The sequence below is a fragment of the Pempheris klunzingeri genome, chromosome 20 (genome assembly GCF_042242105.1).
Source record: "Pempheris klunzingeri isolate RE-2024b chromosome 20, fPemKlu1.hap1, whole genome shotgun sequence".
Classification (NCBI taxonomy): Eukaryota; Metazoa; Chordata; class Actinopteri; order Acropomatiformes; family Pempheridae; genus Pempheris; species Pempheris klunzingeri.
The window spans coordinates 12,571,833-12,588,631 of record NC_092031.1 but is presented as its reverse complement, the minus strand read 5'-3'; the positions used below and the strand labels follow the sequence as shown (position 1 = coordinate 12,588,631).

At 44.4% G+C, this 16,799-nt stretch overlaps 1 protein-coding gene across 1 annotated transcript in view; it reads right to left on the bottom strand.

Moving 5' to 3' along the window:
- Positions 1-567: 567 nt before the first annotated feature.
- ankfn1b (ankyrin repeat and fibronectin type III domain containing 1b) overlaps positions 568-16,799 on the bottom strand; it is a 109,739-nt gene continuing 93,507 nt past the window's right edge. The window contains exons 11-23 of the mRNA XM_070852412.1: positions 15,616-15,706; positions 12,340-12,447; positions 9,842-9,941; positions 9,188-9,320; positions 8,870-8,989; positions 8,468-8,683; positions 7,210-7,376; positions 6,871-7,021; positions 5,805-5,973; positions 5,487-5,653; positions 1,883-2,090; positions 975-1,702; positions 568-876 (exon numbers count right to left, since the gene is read on the bottom strand). Of these exons, the coding sequence (XP_070708513.1) occupies positions 568-876; positions 975-1,702; positions 1,883-2,090; positions 5,487-5,653; positions 5,805-5,973; positions 6,871-7,021; positions 7,210-7,376; positions 8,468-8,683; positions 8,870-8,989; positions 9,188-9,320; positions 9,842-9,941; positions 12,340-12,447; positions 15,616-15,706 (2,667 nt within the window). The remainder of the gene's footprint in view (positions 877-974; positions 1,703-1,882; positions 2,091-5,486; positions 5,654-5,804; positions 5,974-6,870; positions 7,022-7,209; positions 7,377-8,467; positions 8,684-8,869; positions 8,990-9,187; positions 9,321-9,841; positions 9,942-12,339; positions 12,448-15,615; positions 15,707-16,799) is intronic.

The window sequence follows — 16,799 nt, the reverse complement described above, 5'->3', positions numbered from 1 at the left end:
CCGGGTCCAGAGCCCACATCCTGGGAACATGGGGCCGGGCGGCTGCAGCCGACAGCTCTTCGGGAATGACACAATGAGAGAGTTCATAGGAAAAGCCGTGTCCGCGTGTGGCTGGGGAGGCGATGATGCTGCCCATGTCATTTTGGCAACGTGCACGGCCTGAAGTGCTGGCGTCAATCATGCCAGAAGTCAAAGTGATGCTCCATTAATCTTGCTCAGCATCACAATCTTTTTCCCAATGATTTCTGACAGCACAAAAAACTGCTTTCTCTTTGTTCCATTTTGTTATTGTTCATTTGGTGTCCATATGATGTTCATAAAAAAGGCCCTACGTACGAGAGAACACACTTCATGGAAACAGAAGCTTTACGGGTAACAAGAACACAGCAGAAAATATTATATAAATGTTTGTTATAGCTGCAGTTGTGGACGGTAACACCACAGTGACAGAGAGAAATAGTGAGAGTTTGGGAGTCTGTTTGTACAAATGTACCAGTTCCTTATTTTCAATACATGTCTATCGAAAAAAAGAATCTTTCCTTTATCTCATTCTCTCTGCTGCAGGTATCACACTGTGGTGGCCCGGCTGTGTTTGAGAGCTAGTGGTGAATATTCCTTAATGCGAATGCACAGTTTGCCCCTCACCCAGGGATTTTGGAGCTCCAAGGGGCAGAAATCATCCTGAAGCCACTTTTCTCTATTGTCCACAACCAGCACAAGGCCAAAGTGCTTCAACTGTTCAGGACTGTAGCACACACACTGCTCCTGCTCATCACTGCCTCCACTGCTACCGAGCATGCGCCGAGACACGGCGTTCATCTCCTGCACCACCAGCTGGATCATCTCCCGTGCTGATGTTCCTGGAGTTACACAAAGCTGGAACACAGGGGGGAAATGAATCATTCAGCTTTGGCAAGCATGTCAAAAACACAACAACAGGTGAATTGCTTCATCGTGTCAAAACGGATCTATACCTTAACACTGGTCTCCTTTGGCAGGCCTGTGCGGTATTGTGGGTACACTCTCAGCGTGGCATGACAGACTTTCCTGAGGGCGGCAGGCGATGGTGAGGAGAGTCTCTGTGTGCCGCTGTCCTCAGATAATGTGCGTGCTGGTGGAAGCAGTGGTAGGCAGCGCTCAGCCGAGCAACAGCGGTCCACAGACGAGGGCCTGTGCCATCTTCGCTGTGGCGAGGAGGAGGGCGAGGGGCAAGTAGTGTGGTAGCAGTAAGGCCGGTGATGGGCTGAGGTGGTGGAAGGGAACTCAAGGCTACTGGTTCTCACACAGAAGGCTTGTCTCTTCTCTGTGATGTGCAACAGCTCTATCTGCCTGCTGGGCAGGATGAAGTCACTGTCAAACAGCTCCGGGGCCCCCCTTCGCCTTTCCCCTCCACACCGAACTCCTCCCCCTCCGCCGCACCGCTCTCCTTCCCTCCCGCGCTGCGGCTCTGAGGCCTGGAGAACATCCGGCGTAGAATCCCTCAGCGCTCCGCGTCCACCCCCTCCGAGACACATCCCTCCTCCTGAGCTGCTCCCGTCACTACGCAGGAAACCACGGGACTCCAGCGGTGCAGAGGACGACAGGGGTGAGGGGGGCAACAGGTCCAGCTCACGTGGACTCTGGGCGCGGCTGGAGTCGTAGTCACTGTCAGTGGTGAGGAAGACTTCAGAGGAGCCCTCCTCGTCTGATAATCCAGCAAAATCTGCAGAACATGATAAAAAGTACTTGTTGATAGTGTGTACAAGGAGGTAAAAAGATACGAAATCTAAACAAAATAACGTCAAGTATGTTAGTAATTTTTGTAAGTAGCATCTGGAATCCTTAATTTTTAACCACATTGAGAATAATCAGACATGTTTCTGTTGGAAGAGGTCATTCTGACCTGAGTGCTTGTGGCAGGGTTCAGGAGAGGGCATGGGGGAGGGCATGAAGTCAGGCTGAGAGGAGGTGGAGGGAGGCTTGTCAGGCATCACTTCCTTGGAGAAGTCAATTATCCAGCTTATGGAGATGCCTCCCGTTGGCTGTTTATATCGGGCATACTGCAAGGCCTCCATGATCCACCGCGCATCACGCCACACCTCGTCCATTTGCTGTTGTGCAGCATCAATCATAACAGTTCATCAGTAACAATCAAATGTTTGACTGGATAAATACAGCTCCCACACAAATACCAGCATACCAAACAAATAAGATGCTGCAGCAGGGTTTGCGTAAATATACAGTGCTGTGAAAAAGTATTTGCCCCCTTACAGATTTCTTCTGTTTTTGCTTTTTTGTCACACTTACATGTTTCAGATCATCAAACAAATGTTAATATCACACAAAGATAACCTGAGTAAATACAAAAAGCAGTTTTTAAATGATGATTTTATTTATTAAGGGACAAAAGCTATCCAAACCAACCTGGCCCTATGTGAAAAAGTAATTGCCCCCTAAACCTAATAACGTTTTGTGCCACCCTTGGCAGCAACAACTGCAATCAAGCGTTTGCAGTAACTGGCAATGAGTCTTTCACATCGCTGTGGGGGAATTTTGGCCCACTCTTGTTTGCAGAATTGTCTTAATTCAGCCACATTGGAGGGTTTTCGAGCATGAATGGCCTGTTTAGGTTCAGTGCTTGGACCAATACTCTTTATCTTATATATGCTTCCTCTGGGTAATATTATCAGGAAGCACTCCATTAATTTCCACTGTTATGCAGATGATACACAATTATATTGATCAATAAAGCCAGATGAACCCAATCAGTTGGCTAAACTTCAAATCTGCCTTAAGGACATAAAGTCCTGGATGAGCAGCAACTTTCTGCTGCTAAATTCAGATAAAACTGAAGTTATTCTGCTTGGCCCCAGACACCTCAGAGACAGCTTTTCTACTACCATAACTGCTCTGGACAGCATTAATCTGGCCTCCAGCTCCACTGTGAGGAATCTGGGAGTCTTATTTGATCAGGATTTGTCCTTTAACTCCCACATTAAACAGATTTCTAGAACTGCCTTTTTCCATCTATGTAATATTGCCAAAATCAGGCCCATCATATCCACTGATGATGCAGAAAAAATGGTCCATGCATTTGTCACTTCTAGGTTGGACTATTGTAACTCATTATTATCAGGCTGCCCCACTAAGTCCTTAAAGACTCTCCAGCTGGTCCAGAACGCTGCTGCTCGTGTTCTGACGAGAACTAAAAGAAGAGACCACATTTCTCCTGTACTGGCTTCTCTTCATTGGCTTCCAGTAAAATCTAGAATAGAGTTTAAAATCCTTCTCCTCACCTACAAGGTTCTTAAGGGTCAGGCCCCATCATATCTTAAAGAGCTTATAGTACCGTACTACCCCACTAGAGCACTGCGCTCCCAGAATGCAGGCCTACTGGTGGTTCCCAAAGTCTCCAAAAGTAGTGCAGGAGGCAGAGCCTTCAGCTATCAGGCTCCTCTCCTGTGGAACCTCCTTCCAGTTTGGGTTCGGGGGGCAGACACCCTCTCTACATTTAAGAGTAGACTAAAAACCTTCCTTTTTGACAAGGCATATAGTTAAGGGCTGGCTCAGGCCTTAGACCAGCCCCTAGTTATGCTGCTATAGGCTCAGACTGCCGGGGGACTCCTATGGTGCACTGAGCTCCTCTATTCTCTATCCTCCTCTTCCTCTCCATCGTTATGTCTCATGTCAGTCAAATGTCTGCCTCTAACTTGCTATCTTCCCCGGAGCCTTTCTGTGCTTTCTCATCTCTCAGGTTCCTGTGGATCCTGTGGATCGTGGTCCTGGCCCTGCTGATGTGGTTCTCTGGTTCCTGTGGGTCCTGGTCCTGGCCCTGCTAATGTGGTTCTCTGGTTCCTGTGGATCCTGGTCGTGGTTCTGCTGATGTGGTTCTCTGGTTCCTATGGATCCTGGTCCCGCTGATGTGGTTCTCCATCAGCCAATGGATGTGCGTCTGTCCAAAGCTACAGCCTGTCTGTCCTTGGGAGCTGGATCTCTCCTTCACTGTGGTGCTCCTGGAGGTTTCTCTTTTCCCACTGGGTTTTTTGAGTTTTTCCTTCCCGAAGAAGGAGGGTCATAAAGGGCAGGTGATGCCTCGGACTGATCCATCGGACTGATCCATTGGCCTCATCGACTGCTGGACTCTTCATCAGATTGTTCATTCGCTTACACTTCTTGTTTATTTCAGTGAACTTTGTAAAGCACTGTGAGACACTCTGTTGTGATATTGGGCTATACAAAATAAATTGAATTGAATTGAATTGAATTTAAGGTCATGCTACAGCATCTCAATCGGATTTAAGTCCGGACTTTGACTAGGTCACTCCAAAACCTTCATTTTGTTTTTTTTGAGCTATTCAGAGGTGGACTTGCTGGTGTGCTTCGGATCATTGTCCTGCTGCATAACCCAAGTGCGCTTGAGCTTAAGGTCACGAACTGATGGCCGGACATTCTCCTTCAGGATTTTCTAGTAGAGAGCAGAATTCATGGTTCCATCAATTACGGCAAGTTGTCCAGGTCCTGAAGCAGCAAAGCAGGCCCAGACCATCACACTACCACCACCATGTCTGACTGTCGGTATGATGTTCTTTTTCCCAAATGCTGTGTTAGTTTTACGCCAGATGTAACGGGACGCACACCTTCCAAAAAGTTCCACTTTTGTCTCGTCAGTCCACAGAATATTTCCCCAAAAGTGTGGGGGATCATCAAGATGTTTTTTAGCAAGTGTGAGCTGTGCCTTTGTGTTCTTTTTGGTCAGCAGTGGTTTTCGCCTTGGAACTCTCCCATGGAGGCCATTTTTGCCCAGTCTCTTTCTTATTGTTGAATCATGGACACTGACCTTAACTGAGGCAGGTGAGGCCTGCAGTGCTTTAGATGTTGTTCTGGGTTCTTTTGTGACCTCCTGCATGAGACGTTGATGCACTCTTAGAGTAATTTTGGTAGGCCGGCCACCCCTGGGAAGGTTCACCACTGTTCCATGTTTTCTCCATTCGGGGATAATGGCTCTCATTGTTGTTCGCTGGAGTCCCAAAGCCTTAGAAATGGCTGTGTAACCCTTTCCAGGCTGATAGATGTCAATGACTTTGTTTCTTGTCTGTTCTTGAATTGCTTTAGATGATGATGTGTTGCATTTTGAGATCTTTTAGCCTACTTCATATTGTCTATTTAAGTGATTTCTTGATTGTACAGCTCTGGCAGTAATCAGGCCTGGGTGTGGCTAGTGAAATTGAACTCAGCTTTCAAACATGTGGTTAATCACAGTTAATTCATGATTTAACAAGGAGGGGCAATTACTTTTTCACATAGGGCCAGGTTGGTTTGGATAGCTTTTTTCCCTTAATAAATGAAATCATCATTTAAAAACTGCTTTTTGTATTTACTCAGGTCATCTTTGTGTGATACATGATCTGAAACATGTAAGTGTGACAATAAAGCAAAAACAGAAGAAATCTGTAAGGGGGCAAATACTTTTTCACAGCACTGTATGTGAACGCCATCTATGGTCCTACCTGCATGTGTTCCTGGACCTGCTGGTGTTTCTTCTTAGCAGCAAGAAGCTCGGCCTCGGAGAAAGCCTCCCTTAGTGCCTGCTGGGACATGAGTGACTCCAGCTCGAGCAAAGCTGATACTCTGCAGTACTGGCCGATGAAACTGGGACAGTAGGCATTAAAGTGGACTGTGGGAGAGAAGGAATCCAGCAAGAATGAGAATTATAAAACATTACAAATAAAGAATTATACATTTTAGAGACAAACATTTGTTTTATATAATGCATGCAACATGTGTGATTATGATCTTGCTCCTGCTTCCTAATCTTATATACTGACCCAGTTCAAAGATCTGCAGGGGAAGCGTGAGGAAGCCGGAGCGGGGGGAGTACGGGTTATTCTGACCAGGAGCTGTGCACACTTCATCTGAAGGTGGCAGGAGGAGCAGGAAGGACACTTTCTCCCCAAACTCCAACACTTCCTGGCTGTAGATTCGGAAGTCCTGAGCCTAGACACACAGAGAAAGATGATCTCAGTGGTATGTTTTATTCAACTAAACTTTAGTTGAATAAAAAAGCAATGACAGAATACAGACACCATGTCCACTTAAATTTTATTCTTTCAGTTTAATATGTACGCAATGGCCTTTTTGTGCAACAGATAGTACAGTGTGAGTCCCTGGTTTCACTCAATACTAGACTGGTAGGCCACCATGAAGTTTGCTTTCACTCATTTCAGTATCTTGAAAGTAGAACCAGAGGCTCCAACTCCAGTAGTGGAATGAGAAATAAGAAATGGATGGTTTGCTGTAATTAGGGGTTATTGTATATCACTAAAAGACTGTTGGGCCCTTTTGTGGAGCAGGTCAAGAATAAGAGTATCTTAGTGCTAAAGCTATATTTGTTTGCACCCACCCCCTCTAGAAACAATCTATTTAAGGTTTCAGCTGTGATGATAATCTAATGATACATATATTAATATATATATCCTCATATTCATGTACCTTTTCACAGTACATCATAGCAGTCTGTAAAGTTCTTTACTGTAGTAGTTGGAACGGTGGGTGGTAAAAAGTTACAGCTAAATGGACAATGATTGCTATTGTGCTGGAATTCAAACCGCGTTCTTTTACAGAAATCATGTGGAATTAGTGGTCTAACCAGAACTGGCTGATTATCCATTGGAATCATTTTCGTTGCTTTGCGCTTTTGCTACTGCCTGCCTCTGGAACTTGGCTGGATATCTTTTGAGTCTCTACTGGTTTCATTGTATCAGTGAAAATCAGTCATACACAAAATGCATTTTTTGGATTTGGTAAGGAAATGGTTGCACATCTCAATATGGAACCTCATGCTCACGGGCAAAATGACACACAGTTTCAGATCGACTCTGGCTTCACTCTGACCTGATTGCCTGGGACATTTATGTGTGCCATCAGGTCCTTGATGGCGCTACGCAGGTCCTGTAGGAGGCGATGAGGAGCGCTCTGTACTTCATGGTCCATTTCCAATGACTCCTCCAGAGAGCTGAGAGCCTGCAGCCACTGCCACTCCTCTCTAAAACAACACACATGTAGAACACACACTCACAGGAATGCTATAAAGGGCGCATCAATCCACGTCTCAGAAAACAAGCAGCTTTTCATCCACGTACAAAAACAAACAGACAATTTGAACCCGCTGCACCTCACGCCCATTCCAAACCCACATACACTGACCCACATTGAGTGGCATGTGATCCCCACCTGGACACGTTGCTGTTGTCCCGAATTTTGGTGTGACACAGGACGTTGGGGAGTTTCTGCGGCACCAGTGCTCTGATCTGCTCCACGGATGTACACAGCTTCAGGTAGCCCAGGTATAAGCCTGGAGACAACATCTTCCTGCTCCGTCTGTGATACGCCAGCTTCTCCTGTGAACAGCAGGTGGACAGAGAGTAAGTAAGGGGACAGTAGGGTCGTGTCGACTGGGAGTGATTATGTAGTGACACTGATTCTAATTTTGTGTCTACGAGCATCGGCACATTCATTTAATTATGCTGTTTTCATGTTTTGCTGTTGTTAGTCCTTGAGCGACTTCAGTCTAAAGTTGTTCCAACATGTTTGAAGGGGAAGTCGGCAATGCAAAGTAGTCCATCAGCACATTTTTACATGTTTCATCATACAATTTGTTCATAACTGGCCACAAAACAAATATTTCAGTGAAATGTGGTTTTGCCAAAGGGAGTCTCCACCATTGTTTTGGAACCACAAGGCCAAACCAACTTAGACTGGAGACAAAACATCATTGCAACAATGGTCTCAAGTTTACTGGGCTATATAGACAAAATCAACTTGTGGTTTAGTTCAAGATTGTGGTTGTTCTGAACAAAGCAGCCACACAGCACTAGTTACAAAACACAAAACAACAACAATTAGCTAGATTATCATTGAGCCCACAATGCTGAAATTCAAATCTAACTTTCCGAAGTCCACAGCCTGAATGAGCAGCTTTTAAATGCAAAGTGACTTTGAGATTAACATTCATGTTGGGTTGGCAGGGATTCAAGATCTGACCTGAAATCTGGCATTTTAATTAATTTGATGGCAAGTCAATTAAATATGTGTCCTTACAAAGAAGGTGACAAATGAAAGAGGAGAGCCATGATGATTAATGTTTGTCTAAATAAAGAGTGTCTGCCCAAGCAGCCCTCATAATCAGAAGCACATTTCAATTTAAAGTATTGTTCTTTCAGCCACGTAGCCTTGTGTTTACTGGTTTCAAAACATTAGAGTGAAGCAAATAAATAAATGTTTTCCAGGACTTTTGGGGGCATTTTGTTGTTGACAAAGTGCCGAGTGCAGAAAATGCGAGGAATGAGCCTTATAAAAACCACAACCGCTGCTGACAAACCCTCCTACCATTCCTACCTGCAATGTAAGCAGTCTGTCTCCAAAACAAAAGCAAAAATACCCAATTTTCCAAAACAGCCAAATGCAGCTTGCCTATTCCTGTAGGACTCACATGCAGTGTGATGAGAAGCATGTCCAAGGCAGTGGGTTCTTCAGGGGATGAGATGGACTTGCGTTGGAGCTGCAGTTTGCAAAGCTGCGTCCAGCGAACCCCATCCAGGTTGGGACAGGCATTCATGTCCTTAAGGAGCACCAGCAGGGCGTTACCATGCTTGTCTTTGATTGGCTCAAAATACACCTGACCGAGGTCCTGGGTTCCCAGCATTCCCTGAAGAAGCACATCAAACAATAATCATATTAGGATGAAGGACAAAAGCAAAAAATGGGGGTATTCATAATAATTAACAACTAATTTTCTTTCAGACCATGAAGTTACAAAGTCATAGGTACCACAAGTATAACAATTTGTCTAATGACAATACCACAGTCCTAAGTGTATTAAGCATTGTACTACCTGTAGCTGGGAAACCGCCTGCAGCATCTTGAGGCGTGTCTGCAGAGTACAGGAACAGGACGACTGGGAAGGACTGAGACACTGCTGCAGCCAGGGAATCTCCTCCCATAGATATGATACCTGGCATATGGATCAGATGCAAACATACACACACATAAGTTTTTCAAATGTATCTGATAGCAAACCATCAGCTTATGGTATATTACTATGCTTGCAGCTGAGTGTAAAAAAACATTGGATAATGGGATAATTTGTTAAAATATTGTAATGTGTCCTTCCTTCTTGTCTGTCTGTCTGTCTGTCTGTCTGTCTGTCTACCTTGGTAAACCAGAGGAAGTCTTGCATGAGAGAGCTGGAGTAGGAATCTTCAACCTCCACAATAGGAATCTGGTCCTCTGGAGTCACCAACACATTGTCATCTCTGTAGAATATGGATGTCAGATAGAGACCTCTGGAAAGTAACACAGAAACAGTACATGTGTTAGAAGAAAGAGCAGAGCACTGAAGGGTGAATATCAATATGACGTGCCGCACAACTCTTGTCCTGTGCATATTGCTGTTTACAGTAGACAAGGCTTTCTTGCCTTGTCAACATATGAAGAAATATCATCATTAAATCATTAAAATGTGATGATTAGACACAAAAATCGGACAAAAAAAACTCAACAAAGGACACAAAATCAGCAGTATATTGATTATATTTTTTATGTGTGTATGTTTTATGTATGCTCAACATGCATTTCAATTTTGCAACCCTGTGCTGCAAAATGAAAATAAATGAACCAGAAACTGTGATAATATTCAGTAATATGTTCTCTCCAAAATCAATACTCATTGAGAATGTAAACTGGCAAATTAAACACTAGATTTTCCATAAACATAGTAATTACAATTCCTGTAATATTAAACACTCTACAAGAAGATCAACTATCTACCTTTCATGTAGGAAAGCTGGACAAAAAGTGTATGTACCTTTTCAAGCTTTTAACAAATTTGCTGGTGGGTTGGAAGAGGTGGCGCAGGCTTTTGGATACTGAGTGCTTTCTCCCTTGTGTTGGAGCTTTGCACTGCTCTGTGTGGACAAGACGGGCAAAAGAGAAAGAAGTTTGTTAGTTCCACAGCAACGAATTAACTGACTCAGATTACTTCTGTTGAATGAACAGTTATTCTGATGCGCTTAATGGTTAAAGTCAGGGCACTTGTGAGAGACTGTGGCGTGACTCTGATTGGTTGTCTGATTTTCTTGCTAACACCAATGAATACCTCTGTCCTGACAAACTCGAGAAACATCTCTTTCAGTGACAGGCCGTTACCTAATTGACAACCAACCTGACACGTTCAACAACACGGTCGGAGTGGAATGTTTTTTGACATTTCATGCGCTCCAGTGGCGCGGCACCATTTGACAGCCATGCTGGCTGCCAACAGCAGACTATGGGCCTTGAGGGAACCACTAGCTCTCAGCTCCCAGAGGGACACTAACTTTGTGTATATATGTGTGTGTGTGTTTACCTGCATACACTATAGCTGCTGGAGCATGGCATGTCTTGAGCTACAGCCATGTGAGTGGAGCCAAGGAGCTGTAGTAATTTGTGTGTGTGTGTCTGTATGTGTCTTAACCCTTTGCCACTAACTGACAGGGAGGTCAGTTAAGTCTGTGGGGACATGTTTATTTTTAGTGGGCCTGGAGGGGGTTGGAGGCGAGAGAGGGAGGTGTGTGTATATATGTATGTATGTGTGTGTGTGTGTTTGTGTGGGCGCCTGTTGGTGAGATAACGCACCTCCCAACTCATTAGAAACCCTGAGTCCCAAACCCTTCACAGATTCCCTCTCCTCCCCTCCCAGGTGATCTTACTCCAGCCCCAGGCCACTTAAAGTCAATAAATCCCCCCATTCAGGACCCGAGAAGAACTAATTTTCTCTTCAGGTGGACGAGTCGAGGTGGAGTAACGAGAAAAAACAGCGCCCCTCGACCCCTCTCACCTCCCCAAATTTCTCTTTACTCGCGAGTCTGTTCAGCTCCAGTCATCCTGGCCTCGGTCCCCGTTTGACACTGAGTAAGACAGACAAGTAGGGCCGACTGCTTGGGTGCCTGTGTTAGTCAAGGCCTCTTTCACAGTTTAATTAATAGTGTTTGGACAAGAGGGAGAATGTGGCGTGCGTTATAAGCCGGGCAACGATGGGGGTGCGTACATGGACATGTTGGAGAGAGAGAACAGGAGAGCATGTACTTGAATATTTGTGCCTGTTCATGTACATGTGTATCTATGTGTGTGCCTGTCTATCTTTATGTGTGTATATGTATGGACAGCAGACAGAACGACTGGCGGGCTGTGGCGGGTGGAGGGGGAGGCAGCAGTAGTCAGTGTTAATTTATGCCTTCTCCCGACTCCAGCCCAGGACTCGTCTCTTACAGGAATAACAAACATGACCCTGGGACACGCCACCTTGGCTACCGTGCCTGAACTCTCAAGCTCAATCAGTCGCCGTCTGAAGAACCAAGAGCCACTCAATACTGACTATTATGCTGCGTCTCGCCCTATTGCAAATATGGTCTGGCCACAGTGGACAATAGTAAGTGGGTGAGTGTGTTTGGGCATGTGGGTGTGCGAGAAAAAGAGAGACAACTTGCTCAATGCTAAATGCAGTTTGCCGTCACGTAAAAGAGTCAGTGTGGACAGGTTTTGACACTTATGGGACCAACTTACAGCCGACAGTGTTTGGGGATATAAACAGTTTGAGTGTGAGAGAAGTTGATCTGCATTTTGTCACAGAGAGAGAGGTATTCAGCAAAGGAAGGGCTGAGTCATGGAAAGACGCATAAGGGGGTAGGGAGTTGTTGAGACACGGGGGGGGGTATTATTTTTGAGGTGGCATGCTGTCTTTGGGTGTAAGGCCCCCAAAGTACTTGTCATGCCTGAGATTGTAAAGTGTCTGTCAAGGTGAGATGAAACACAGCAATTGGTGAGACATGTTACACCTGCGAGTGGAACAGTCCATTGCTCATGTTTGTTTACACCAAGAATATTTCTGAAACATGAACTAGACGGTGGCTAAAAATTCAGATGTGTTTGTCTAAAATGTGACGGGTGTAGTGAAAACGACAGAAGCTCAGGTTAATGTCAAAAGCTCATACCACAGCTCAGGGTGCGTTTCACTTCAACCTCTGCACTTTACTTCAACTGATATCAATACTAAGAAGTGCTATTAAGATTTGTTCTCATTTAACTTCTATCTCAGAATTTCCTGCCCGTAGTACCACAGTTAAACCCAATACAAGTTAGGAACATTTAGTATGATGTAACAAGTGCTCATATGTGGTTCAATGAGTACGTATAATCACTATCACTACCAGGTTTGGGGCTTGGGTTTCACCAGGGGTCAACCATGTGAACTGCTAAAGCTCTCGTATTACTGTTCAGTCTTTTAGGTAAACACGCCCACCAAATCGATCAAAAAGTTGTTGATACCATGGCAGACACAGTGGCGGTGAGCATCTTTTATCTGCCCAAGTAGCTGGTCTAGTGCCTCCTTCTGGCCTCTCTGACGTGGAGCACGGCCATCGATATCCCTCCAACCTGCAGACAGAGGTAAGAAAGACAATATTAGAGATGTGACCATGCGATGTTCCCAATTTACCAAGATTGATAGTGCTGAGTTAGGATCTCGAGACAGGCCTCTGATGGGGAAGCAAAGATGATGAAATGAAGGTGCTCCAAGTCTGAAAAGCTTATTAAATATATTGCTGCTTTGCCCTAGTTTGGAAGACTAACTTTTACACTCGCTACTGCCATTACTTTATTATCTCTCATTTGGCAAGTGGGTCCACCTTTTTGGTCCAGACTGAAATATCTCAGCAACTATGGATTGCCATAAAAACTTGCAGTAAAAACTTTTAGTAAATAACTCTTGATGCACCACCGTTAGGTTGGCACTTTTGCAAAATATTTTGTCTTGGCAGCTATTTGGTAGATTGTCATGAAATTTGGTATAGACATTCATGTTACCCACATGATCAATTTTTTCCAGTTAAAAGGGTTGTTTGGGGGAATGTTTCCTTGTCTGAATCAAGGGTCTAAGAACAGAGGGTGTTATACATGGTACAGATAATAAAGCCCCTTGAGGGGCATTGTAATTTGTGATTTTGGGAAATAAGAATAAAAACTGACATGACTTCAATTGAACTGAACTGAATTGTAACATTATTGTTGAAATGTGTAATACTCCCAAAATGATAACTGGAACAAAGAGAGACATCCTTCTTTATTCTATAATTCTCTCTCCATGTTTAGTTTATTGTTCTTTATAGTTTATAGTCTGTCTGTCCTTGGTTTTTTGGTGTACAAGCCTTGTAAGATATATATCATGGACAGGTTGCTACTGAGGAGGCACTCAGATTGTACTCACAGTGGAAAGTTTGAATACGTCAACATTATTTGGTTTATTTGAAATTGGTGGAGCTATGGACTATGAAGCAATAACTTTGGTTAGATTAAAATAAACTGGACTTCTTGTTTGAACTTTTAAGGAAAACGTGTTCATTTGAAGCATGCCTAAGAATCCCACTACTTGGCAGCAGCCTCCCAGAGACTTCAGGCTATGAAATTCTCAAAATACAGATTAGTTTTTAGTGATTTTAATTGTTGTAAAAACAGCGGTCATATAGATTATACTTGGCTGATATGACACTTCACTATTGTATGACCATACAGTGCTGACATACACACATCAGTGGGTCTCTGGGTGAGGTTAGTTTGTGGACTGGGAGGGGGTTAATCAAATTCTGCATGGGACCCCAAAAATTCTTGGGCTGGCTCAGCTTCCAATAGTAGGAGTGTGAGGTGTGTGAGACGGCCCGCTTCTCAAACAGGTCTAGTGTGTGTAGTATAGGAAACAGCACCCACCCCAGTGTGAGAAAGCTGTGGTTGGCTGACAGACAGCACCACTGCTTCTGGCTGCCCTGCACATATTTGGGCTCAGAACAGTCAGTATGTGCACACACAAATGCACACACATGTACACAGACACACAAACATGGCGTGGCTGCCCCGGTGACAGAAAGTGAGGAAAGTAAGACACCACACATCCCGCTATGCCCCCAAAAGCAAAAGACTCTGAATGTACAGTTATTACAGCCTCTGTGTTTTGCTTTTCTCTAGTGTCTCCTCTGTACCAGTCATACAGACACACTTGCAAACACCCCATCATAAAAACAATGAAAACCTACTTATTGTACAATTTATTACAAACACACAAAAACACACACTTTCCCTTCCGTCTTACAGATGACCAGTTCTGCAGAAAACGATCCTTCTCCCTACTGTGTTAGTAACCCAGCATCCTTGCTTACTCACTGGAGGATGTGTCAGCGATAACTCACCCCCCTTCTACCATCAGCCACCACCCGCCCCCCATTACCCCCACCCCAACTCCCTCTCCTGGAGCCCCCCGGAGGGCGCGTGGGGCTGAAACACGGTGAGCTCTATTCCCGGAAAGGTGCCTGTCCCGACAGGACAAGCGGGCCCTTTAATGGGCGTCCACAGCCCGGTATAAGGCCCCCACTGTTGGGGCCGCGCCGCGTGCTACAGCACAGACATGCAAATATTTCCAGTGGTAGGCCCAAATGGAAAACACAAACACGCAACATCGAAATTAGCTCTGAGAGAGGGGGGGAGGGAGGTGGACAGTAGAAAAAAAGAGAGGGAAAGCCCAGTCTCCTAAAATGAAGACGCACATACACACACACTTGCTGAAAAACACGATGTGCTGATGAGGACAAACATGTTCATGTGTTCCCCAGATGTGCCCTTAGTGTGCCAACATGCACACTATCCTAGTACCTATGTTCACTCTCTTACAGTGGGTGTGTACCAAGTGTACAGACTTCACATGCTGCACACAAACATCTCATCTCATACACTGAATTCATTGCTTCATACAAATAAATTAATTTACTTATAAAACAATAAATATCTTATTTTATTTGACCAAACAGAAACTATATACAAAAGACAGTATAAAGTACTCCATCAGTCCTTTGTTACTTATTAGCAAACCTCAGAGATAGATAGATAGATAGATAGATAGATAGATAGATAGATAGATAGATAGATAGATAGATAGATAGATAGATAGATAGATAGATAGATAGATAGATAGATAGATAGATAGATAGATAGATAGATAGATAGAGTGAATGAGAAAAGGAGAAAGAGGATCAGAGCTGCTGTGGTGAGTCAACACCTCAGCTGTTGCTGCACATGATTTCACGGTTAACTTCTTGGCTGAACCCGGGCAGCTTCTTCTGCCAGCCAGCCCCAAACACCATCCTGAGGCTATGGTTACACACACTGACGTCCGCGGAGGGGGTCCCAAAACCCACCCAGCCTGCTGGCAGAGGAGGGTCCAGCTGTCACCCCACTAATGAGGTCAAAGCAACGTCGTAATGACGTTGGAATAACTAAATTGATTGAGTGGATGTGAAATGATGAAATGATGTCCAAGTCCCTTCATGTGTGGGAAAGCTATGAAAGATTGTATCAGCCACACAAGACACACACAACACACATACACATATATTACAGCTACGTTCTGTGTGAAAACTACTTCTCAGTGGTGTTAATTTAGTGAGGCCAGTAAAAACTCTTCAGGGGTCTTGTTTGTAGCTGCCGTTATGTTTTTGCTTTATGTAACATTCAGGCACAAACATGAACATACGTATATGTGTACCCACAATGGAGACTTACTGGATGGTGCAGCGCAGGTAGGGGTAGAAACTAGCGGAGGCCCCCAGCCCTTCATGTTGTAGGCTGACACCTGGACATAGTAATAAGTCCCCTGTAAAGACAGGACACATGACAGTTAAGACGAAACTTTGTCACACACACATATTACTACAACTGAAAGAAAACTGTCTGTAAGACCTGTAAGACAAAAACCGTATACATATGCATGTGTGTGGTTCAGTGCATCTGTTTGTCTCTTGCTGTCTGTCTTCATTTCAGTGTGTCTGTGTGGAGAGTGAAGGGTCTATCTAGAAGCTCTGTCTGTCTCTGCACCCAGTGTGCAGACAGCAGGCCTCTGTCTCTCCTTTCTCAGCCAGATCAATCAAACAAGCCGCCGACACTTCCTGACCTCGCCTTGACCTCTGTCATGTGACAGGGGTGAGCTTTGGCTGGCAGCAGGGGTCTTAAAGGGGGGAAGGGGGTTCTCTCACATAATAACAAACAACTACTGGAGCGTCCATTTGTCTACATGCCCATTTAAAAGTGCCAAACATAAATCAGGTGGCAGGCTACCAAGCTGCTCTTTTTTTTTTTTTTATCATTTTGGAGGCTGTTTTGCAACTGTTGCTTATGAATGGTCGGGAGCCATGACTTTCAACAAATAACAAATAAACTGTGTTTTCCCAATTGTGTTTTTAGCAGGGCCATAAGTTGGTCACCCCCACCATTTGGAATTGATGGTGACTACAACTTGTGTGTGTGGAGAGTGATGTATGTAATAAAGAAGAGTCACTTGGGAAATGCCTTCAAATGTCGCCTAAGCAAACGCCTCAAGTTCACATGTAAATAATATCAGGGGCCTTAATGTGGGAGAACAGCCTCTAAATATTTTATCGGTCAGCATCAACAGCTGGAGAAGCGAGAGCAGAGGGGGTCTTTGTGTTACTTTGTCACCCATGAACTATCAGATAATGTATAGCTGTACCATTTTTATCTTTTATTCTTTCTTATCTTTCATTTATTGGTAATTCTTAGAGACTAAGGTGAGAACTGAGGAAACTGAACTACTTTACTCAGTTTCTGTGACAAAGGTGTGATGTGCAAGCGAGGATAAATGCACACAAATAGATGTTCTGTTTGGCCAACCCTCAAAATAAGTGTCATATTTAATGTCAGTGAAGCAGCTCTACCTTTTGACAGCATCA